Genomic DNA, 10,155 nt, shown 5'->3' with positions numbered 1-10,155 from the left:
AGTGATAGGAAATCCAACATTTTAAAGTCGACAGTAGAACAAAGGAAGATTTCTTAAATTGTGACATATTCCTATGACAACTTTGGTTGGAATTCTGCTTAATTAGAAGAGGTTTCCTCTCATTTCCTGTTGGGTGTCCAGGACAGGAAGTGAAGAGAAATATCCCAGCCGGACACAAGACAGAAAAAGATACAAGTTTAGCTCATCCCTACCTTAGAAGCAGTGGCGGCTGGTGCTCAAAATTTGGGGGGGACAAACTAAAAAAAAAAACTCACTGTGCCCATCAATTTCCACCACTGTGCCCATCAATTGCCGCCACTGTGCCCATCAAACGCAGCCAGTATGCCATAAAATTGTCGCCACTGTGCCATAAAATTGTCGCCACTGTGCCATGCCATCAAACGCAGCCACTGTGCGATGCCATCAAACGCAGCCACTGTGCCCATCAAACACAGCCACTGTGCCATGCAAACAAACGCAGCCACTGTGCCATCAATTGGCACCACTGTGCCATGCCATCAATTGTCGCCACTGTGCCATGCCATTGTCGCCACTGTGCCCATCAATTGTCACCGATGTGCCATGCCAAACGCAGCCACTGTGCCATCAATTGTCGCCACTGTGACATGCCAAATGCAGCCACTGTGCCATGCCATTGTCGCCACTGTGCCATGCCAAACGCAGTCACTGTGCCATGCCATTGTGGTCACTGTGCCCATCAATTGCAGCCTCACTGTGCCCATCAAATTCCACCACTGTCCCCATCAATAACGTTTAAGTGTGGAATAGTGTAAAAATAATATTTCTATGCATGGTTTACTGTTATAGCATGTTTTATTGATATTTATTATGCAAGTACATAGAATAATACTGTACAGTTAACAAAAACACATACATTTCAAAAGATTCATATCTGATGTAGTCCTTGTCCTATCACTTTCGAGCTCTTAGTTACCTTTCATGATAGCTCTTCTAGCCAAAAGCCTCATACACATGAACAAATGTGTGACGGCAGTTTTTTTTGGATAATCCGACCGTTTGTATGCTCCATCAGACAACTGTTGTCAGAATCTCCGACAACAAATGTTTTATAGCATGCTTTCAAATTTTCCGACAACAAAATGTGTCTTTTCGGATTATCCGATCGTATGTATTCAAGTCCGTCGGAAAAAAATCCAAAGTACAAACTTGCATGCTTCGAACCAATGCTAACCATAGCACAAGATTAGCAGAAGTTGCCCAAAGGGTGGCGCTAAAGAGCTGAAAAAACACGTAGTTTCCTGTATGTTGCCTGAAAAAGTTCTGCCATCTGTATGCCTACCAAATTCATGGCCAGTGCCCTTTGCACAAAATTCCACAGATTTGTCCGTTGTAAATCTGATCGTGTGTACGAGGCTCAACTCCTTCACTTCACGTCTCCTTCTCATAACCTACTACTATGTTTTGCCATCAGATACCACTTGTTAACACATAACATAAGTGTGTAAAGTAAGTAAGATTGGCTAGGCTGGACGGATTGATAGCAGCGCAGCCATTGGCTGGCGCTGCTGTCAATCAAATGCGATGACGCGGCACGCCGGGGGGCGGGGCCAAATGATACAGTCGGCGGCTATGCCCACCGCTGTATCACAGGAGCGCGCCCGCAAAAGCTTTCCACCATGCGAGCTCGCTCGCATGAAGGTGGAAATCTCTTGCGAGGAGGAGCCGAGACAGCCGCCGAGGGACCCCAGAAGACAGGGTTCGGGGACACTCTGTGCAAAACTAGCTGAACAGTGGAGGTAACATGTTTGTTATTTTACAAAAAAAAAATAAAAATGACTTTAGTGTTCCTTTAAGGTCGGCCCAACCAATAGCCTATGCATGGCTTTCCTGCTGCTCCAATCATCAACAGGCAGTGAAGAGAGTCACAGCTTGGAGCTTACACAGGGCTGAGGACTCCCCTATCTATCCCCATGTGACAACATTGGGTGTCTAAATGGCCAATCATGTGGGAGGAAGGGAACCAAGTCACAGTTTGTCCATAGTTTGTCCATAGTTAAAGGTACTGGGTATTGTTCCCTCACTTCCAACAGCATAACGACGGCTTGGAAAATATTCTTTGTATAAGCTACTGCAGGGCCTGCCATTAAAGTGAAATAATTGCTTTTCTCCGCATTGGCAAAGCATTTTAAAGCAGGTTCATTAGCAATTTGGTTGTACATTAACAAATAACTGTTACCTGTCTGAAAACTGGCAAGCAGAAGATTTTTTACTTCTTTTACACTTTAAACATTATTATAACATGTATATAGACCGTTGCTTTCTCAAGCACCTTACAATCTTGTAATCACGCACACAGTTTTAACATTTTCAAAATAGTTTTTTTTTTAATACTGGTTTGAACTTTTCAATAAATGTGTGAAAGTGTGGAATGCTGTAATATCTAAGTGGATAATTTAAGACAACCAGTGATAAAACTAAAAGCCCACATGGTATGACCCACATGGACAACATGCATGGTTATGTGCGATTTGCTTAAAAGAAGCATAAAACTACACATCAAACATCTATGAATTTATAAGTCACGACCACACTGGAGGCACAGTATACCATAATCACGTTGGAGAAATTTTTGGCCAATGAGTGAATGAGTGCATTTTGAACAATTGAAGCAGTCTGTGTGCCAATGATTATCCTCAAATGAGATGTATTTGGCACCTCCTTGACCTGCAATGAAAATAAATATCAGATTACTGTGGCAAATGTTAGAGATGATACATTAGTGTCAGGGAAGTACGTGGTCCATATAATGTTGTCAAGAAGTCATTATCTCAATATGTGTCCAGAATTAACTGTCACGTAGCAACAGGCACAATATTTTGCTCTGTACTTATTTTAGTATGAACAGTGAGTCACAAAGCATCTGACAACGGGTAGACATATGAGAACTGATTTGGAGGTGTCTTGTGCCTAATAGTAGTTGTCAAGTTGACAACATTGAACTAATTCTGTTCCGTTCTATGATGATAAATACAGCTGGAAATGTCCTTCAGATGTTTTAGTATTAAAAAATATATATTAAGTGGTAATCACAGGTCCCATTATACCAACTGGAAGATTTTTGCAAGCATAAATATAAATCTGAATCTGGTAAACTCCAAGGGCACAGTACAAAAAATGATGTAAGTTAGATAGTGCACCATACAGTATCAATATCTAAATATACCTTGCTTGTGATTACAAAGGAAATGCATAGTGGTTTTGTACATATTTACTTTTTCATTTATTAAGGTTAGGACTAGAACAACGTATACAATTATATATTGCATGTCAATATTACATATTCTTATACCCAAGTCAGCAGTTAAAACTTTATACTCAACTGTAGTTCCTGTCCCCTAAACACACCAGCTGAAGCACCGAAATGGCACCTTTTATCCTGACTCTGGGAATAGACCTTTGAATGCTTAGGGGGTACCTGATGCTCATAGGACAATTCTGCATAGGAGGGCATGGAGGTGCAGAGGAGGAGGAGGAGGTAGAGATCACAGGTCTGGCATCATCACCACCAGCTGTATGGAGATGTGGGGGGCACAACAAGCTGCAGCACGGAGCCCTGTCCTGCATACTTTCGAGGTGCAAACAGAGTTACCCAGTGTGCTGTGAACTAAATATATCGTCCCTGCCCATGCTTGCTGGACCACGTGTCAGCAGTAAGGTGGATTTTTCGGCTGACTGCTTTGCCCAACGATGCCAGAACATTTCCTTCCACGTGATGGTAGAGAGATGGAATGGGCTTACGTGAAACGTAGTAGCGACTGGGAACCTGCCATTGTGGTACATCACATTGTGTAAATTCATAGAAGGGGGCAGAATCCACCAGGCTAAAAGGCAGAAGTTGGAGAGCCAACAGCTTTGACAAACTTGAATTTAGACGCTGGGCATGTGGGTGCCAGGGACTGTATTTTTTTTTCTGCTGCAGTCTACAGCTGGTGTTGTGCTGCTGGCAGATGTGCTGCTAGGACCTGGGACACCCTGTGATATACCATCATCCCTGTCAGTGGAGGCTGCTGAGAGGTAATGACTCAGTATAGCAGGGGCAGACTGAAGTGGGTAAGGAGGAGGAGGAGGGAAAGATTTGTGCCCCTTTTGTGGCTTTTGGGTGCTTTTGCCAATGGGCTGAGTGGTTGGACGTTAAATGCCTTGTTAAGCATGTGGTACCCAAATGGTTGGTGTTTTTGCCACGTTTGATGTGCCTGAGACATGGTTTGCAGATAGCAACAGTGCAATCTGCTGCAGATATGCTGAAAAAGGCCCAGACAGCTGAGCTGTGGGGAGTGGGCCAGGAGAAAACAGATAAAAGAATGTGATGGAATAGGTTGGCTGCTCTCTACTCTTTCTTGATGTCGGCATCCCTGAGGTTGTGACTCCTCATCTTCAGTTTTCTCCTCTGCTCTATCTGGCACCCAAGCCACATTACATCAGTGACCTCTCATCATCATCATCTCCATCTCCTCCATCATCATCATTACCACTGGAGACAACTTGGCAATTTGCTGCGGCTGGGGGAACATGAATGCCAATTTATCTACCAGTGTTCTCCCCTCTCTCAATGGCTGGGCATCATCAAGAAGCAAGTGGCTGACACTGTGGTCAAATAACTCAACTGACTCCACCACCTCCTCTGAATGCTGTGGCTGGTTATCAGGGGAAAACTCACGAAACATTGGAAATTATGCCCTGCCTGAGGAATGACCACCACGTCCACCTTTGCCTGTGGACACATTTGTTGCTGGCCCCCTTACAGTGCCAAGGGAACGTCTGCCTCTCCTCGTTGTCCTCCCAGATAATATTGGGAGGGAGAGGGCGGTGCTTATAAGAAACTGTATAGAAGAAGTGGAAATCTGTACGTAGATGCACTTTAATCAAAGTAAAGTGGTGTTTGGGGCACTTTAATTTGTGGACTCATACTATACAGATACACTATAATATAATGCGCCAAACATACAGTGACGCACAGAACTATATGGCATTAAACTTGCAGTAACGCACACAGAAATAAATGGCGTTAAACTTGCAGTAAAGCACACAGAAGTAAATGGTGTTAAACGTGCAGTAACGCACAAAACTTTATGGCATTAAACTGGCAGTAATGCACACAAAGCTATATGGCGTTAAACTGGTAGTAACGCACACAGAACTATATGGCGTTAAACTTGCAGGAATGCACAAAACTATATAGCGTTAAACTGCCAGTAACGCACACAGAACTATATGGCATTAAACTGACAGTAACGTACACAGAGCTATAAACTGGCAGTAACGCACAAAAAATTATATGGCGTTAAACTGGCAGGTATGCACAATAAAGTAAATGGCGTTAAAATTGCAGTAATGCACAAAACTATAGGGCATTAAAATGGCAGTAATGCACACAGATCTATATGGCATTAAACTGGCAATATTGCTCTCAAAACTATATGGCGTTTACCACTCCGCCGCTCTGTGAGAGGATTGCGATATAGCACACGATCACCAGTCTACCCCAGTGGGTCCAGCCACCAGCTGCTGGCAGAAGGACGCCCTGCAGTGGCACTCAATACAGCGGAACCAGATAGCAGAGTCCACAGATGGATCCCTGTCCCGGTTCAGCTGAAAGAGGAAGAATTGTTTGTTGGTCCCACCAGGTGACTCGAAGGTCTATCAGGATTGGTGAGGGGCTTGAGGCTGGGTTCACACTACTACACTACTTTCATCCTACTTTGCTCTGCTACATTGGTCCTACATTTATCCTACATTGGTCCTACATCCATCCTACTTTCATGAACAGGATACTACTTTGGTCCGACTTCAATGATATTCAATGGGCCTGAAGTAGGATCAATGTAGGACCAAAAGTAGTACAGGGAGCATTTTCAAAGTTGGACCGACTTGTGTAGGACGCTACAAGACGCTCTCATAGGTAAACATTGAACACAGAGCAAAGTAGGATGAAAAGTAGTGTAGTAGTGTGAACCCAGCCTTAGGCCTTGCTGTTAGGACAGTGTTGTTAGTACTCTTAAAGGGGACACTTAACTGGTCACTATAGTAGACTATCTCTCAATAAGATAAAGGTATTATAGGTCAGTCTGGGGTTTCCCTTTAAAGTGGACACTTTCCTTACGTTCATTGATAGCTTCTCAATATACTCTATGGTAATTGTGTATATTGCTGCATTCATGTGTCACTATTAATTGCTATTGTTACACGTGTTATTTCAGCCTAGTCGTGGTCCATCCAGGATTTGTCTGAATAATTCTAATCTCCACCTCTCATCTTAAAGAAGTAAAGTCTGAGAGAGTTGAAACTATTTGCTTTTTGTCTGTGTATCATTTAAAGGTGTACAAAATATGTCTGAGCCTAGAGTGTCAGAGGAACTGGAGGGTTTACAGGGTGAAGGTGGCATAAGAGAACCTGCATTATCAAGTAACCCCCAGTTGGTATCAGTGGGAGGAAAATCCCCCCATCATTGGTATTAGTTAAATGAATAGTGCCCCATCATCACTATGAATGGAAGGAATAGTGCCCCATTACTGGTGTCAGTGAAAGGAATAGTGCCACATTGTTGGTAATAACGGAAGAAATATTGCCCCATCATTGATATCCATTGGAGGAATAGTGTACCATAGTTGGTGTCAGTGAGGACTACTGCCCCATTGAACTATGCTGCACTGTTGCTGACAGTGGGGGGAATATTGCCCTAAGAGCTTGACAAAAGCAAGCAGTTTGGAGACCACTGATCTAGTTCATCTCCCAAGCTACAGCTATTAACCACCTCACTGCAGCATCAGAATGTGTTGTTTTATAGAACCTGTTTGTAGGAATGCTGCCTACCAGGGGAGTGTAGTGGTGGGTTACTGCTTTTACTGTTCTCCCAAGACTAAACAAGGAGTCAGCCCCTGCAGTGTGGGCACGCAGCTCCACAGCAAAGGAGATTTTTTAGGTTTCCTGAGGTTGGGTTTTAACAACACACTCTTATCTGGTTTTCACAGTCAGAGAACAGTGATCACCTGTGGAAAACCAGTTTAATTTAATGTATCATTCTTTTTATTGAAGAGAAATTTCACCCCCCCCCCCCTATTATTTTTTTCTCCACCACTTATTTGATGCTGGGCAGTGCACATTTCAAATACTCACCTACACAATGATCCAGTATTGTCCTGCTTATATACTCTTCTCAATTGCCCACTGGTGTGATGTCATCGGAAGGCTATAATGACTCTTCCAGGTTCTGGCCCAGCCTTCCAGTGACACGCTGCTAGGCCCATAACCCTCATATGTTAGTGAATGAGGTGACATGTAGGGCTCCCAGTGTCTCCTGGGATATGAATGTCACATATCCCAGGAGGCACTGGAGCATTGGCATCATTCGAGTTACGAAGGATGGAAAGTGGTCCAAAACAAATTCTTAAAAAAAAAGTAAACAAATAAACATAAAAAACACAATATATGTCCCTGGGTGGGGGGGGGGATGGGGAAGAGCCAAGTCCATTTAAAAGGGTGAAGATCCACTTTAATGTTCTGGTTTAAATAGAATATAACATAGAATATATATGGGGGAATTCAATACGACACTACCGACAGTTTTATGGCACTTTAAAATGTCTTGTGCCAGATTCAAAAATCCCTACCGCCTGTTTCTTGCTGCTTTTAGAGTTGCAGGCTTGTTTGTGGCTCTTTTTTGTGACCCCAGTGACTCATAGGCTGGTGGTTGGCTCTCCCCGATGGTTATTTAGGATGAGTCGCTATTGTGACAAAACATTGTACTATATTGTACCAGGTAACACCCCCCACAAATGAGACAACTCTATGCTGTATTTACTGTATCTATATTATATCTAATTGTATGTTTCTTTTAAAGAGTATAGTTCCTTTTTGTGGCTTTACAATATCCCTAAAGAAGAGTAGAGGAATACCATCCTTGAAACACGGTGGATATCTATAGTTTGGAGATTATCTCAAGTCGTGACCCACAACTGATGGGAACATTCTATATCCAACAACAAATAAGAATAGCCTTTGTACCATTTGTACTTTCATGTTTTTATTTTGAATCTTTTGTGAATAATAAAGCCTTGCTGCTTTTATACTATGTGATACTATATGAGTGATATATTGCTGTATATAACTCTGTTGCCGAGTCCCAACTACAAGCGTTCTCTTCTATTACCGCCTGTTTCGGTATCGTTATCAAGACATGCGGCAGATGCAGGTAGTTATTTTATAAAGTAGCACTATTAATGCACCAAATTCAAAACTGATTACCTCCAGTTTGTAGATAATAAAACTGGAGGTAATTAAGGTCTACTTCAACTTGGTGTACAGAGACAGGAAGGGTGCCTGTCCCTGTACACAGTGTACCAGAACAGTATATTTACCACTGCTATGCTCTCCTTTTCACTTGTTAAGGAGGCTGTGAAGACTACACTAGCTCCCCATCAGATCTGCTCTTGCCTTGTAACTGACAACAGGCAGTAAGTGGATAGCCAATATCAGGCTGTCTGTTGGTTAAGAATCCACCCAGCTGTCAATCACAGGGGGAGCTGACTTGATGGAAAACTAGTGTTTGTACATCCCCATCGGGGCCAGTTCCCCCCACGAAACAAATCTCCCTGTTGCTGCATTGTCTGACAGGTGCAGGAGCGGGGAAAATGCCCAGTTGCAATGACGGAGGAGTGGTGACAGTGCACCTCCACACTTGGTGCATGCTCCAGATTCATATACCTTTCTACAAAAACAGGTCATTTGTCATGTGGCAGCACACCAAATTAGACACTCCTCTGATGCCCTTGATAGTCTTTTTTACTGTTTGAAGCATTATACAGTGCATTTAAATGAGGTAAGTGTTATGTAATAAATATGTTTAATTTCCAGTTATTAGATATGCAGACTGCTTTTGGATTTTTACTACAACAAAATGGTTGTGCTTTGCTGCTTATCCTCACAATGCAATGCCAAGTCTATATGCCTGTCAATTAGGGTGACCACGTGTCCCGGATTGCCCTGGACAGTCCCGCATTTTGCAGGTCTGTCCCGGGCACATTCATTCCGGGACAATACAGTGTCCCGGAATGAAACTGACACAGCCACCCCCCAGGGCCAATCTGATGCCCCCAAAAAAGGCAGCTACATCACCGCTTTACTCACTGACAGTACTTGTCCTGGCCGGGATTGCCTGGAGGAGCACAATCCCGCCCCCAGCTTGTGATTGGAGAAATCATAAATCCCGCCTCTTGTGTCTAATCACTGTGCTGTGATTCGTTACAGCACAAGCTGATTTTTGGGAAGGGAGGGTGTCCCTGAATGGTAGTTTGGAAATGTGGTCACCCTACTGTCAATGCACTGAAAACAATGATCCCCCACCTCCCCAGTTTGATTTACTGCATATCTGAATTCAACAGCGATTGAGTAAATAGTCTGAACCAGACAGAGCTCCCTCTACACTACAGGCTGATCTAAAAAAATCTCTGTATTTAATACAATACAAAAAGATGAAAAAAAAAGTTTTTAAAAAGTAAAAGTCATATCAACAATCACTGTAAGATAACAGTGATAGTTAAAATATGTGTTCATTTAAAATGCATATATTTTTAAAAATTAAATAACATGCACATAATCTCTGTCTCTGCTTACTATAAACAATATGGAACTTACCAGTTATAGGTTTAGCACATGCAGTACACTTTTTGGCATACAGATTACCAAAGCAATCTAAACAGTATGGATCCTCATCATTCGCCGTGAACTCCTGTCCCACCAGCTTCTTCTTACAGTTTGTACATAGAAAGCATTCACTGTGCCATGGCTGATCTTGGAAAGATATTCCTGATGTGATGATTGCCTGTTTTTAAAATGTAAGGTACATGTCAGTGCTTTTCTACCCTTTTAGATGATCAAATAATAAATATAAATATACATAAAACAGAATTTTTTAGCTAAAAGTAACAAGATAAAAATGAATGGCTTGCTGAATGGCTCGCTGAAAGATACAAATGAAAAGCCTTCTAAAAGATAAAATAGCAAAACCATTTTGCTTTTTCTTCAACATTCAGCTCCAACCGAAATATGTCCCTTCGCAGTACTTTTTTCTGCCACTTAGATGTTCTCAGTCTGAAGAAAAATATAATTTAACCTGCT

The 10,155-nt window shown here is 42.5% G+C and overlaps 1 protein-coding gene across 2 annotated transcripts in view; it reads right to left on the bottom strand.

The window, feature by feature from the left end:
* Window positions 1–2,255: 2,255 nt before the first annotated feature.
* The window catches only part of FHL5 (four and a half LIM domains 5), a 67,190-nt gene continuing 59,290 nt past the window's right edge, over window positions 2,256–10,155 (bottom strand). For both annotated transcript variants that reach the window (XM_040350127.1, XM_040350126.1), the window contains exons 5-6: window positions 9,673–9,859; window positions 2,256–2,706 (exon numbers count right to left, since the gene is read on the bottom strand). In XM_040350127.1, the coding sequence (XP_040206061.1) occupies window positions 2,555–2,706; window positions 9,673–9,859 (339 nt within the window). In that variant the 3' untranslated portion in view covers window positions 2,256–2,554. The remainder of the gene's footprint in view (window positions 2,707–9,672; window positions 9,860–10,155) is intronic.

Source organism: Rana temporaria, chromosome 4, assembly GCF_905171775.1.
Source record: "Rana temporaria chromosome 4, aRanTem1.1, whole genome shotgun sequence".
NCBI lineage: Eukaryota > Metazoa > Chordata > Amphibia > Anura > Ranidae > Rana > Rana temporaria.
The sequence above is the reverse complement of the archived record's forward strand: the minus strand, read 5'-3'. Positions and strand labels throughout refer to the sequence as shown.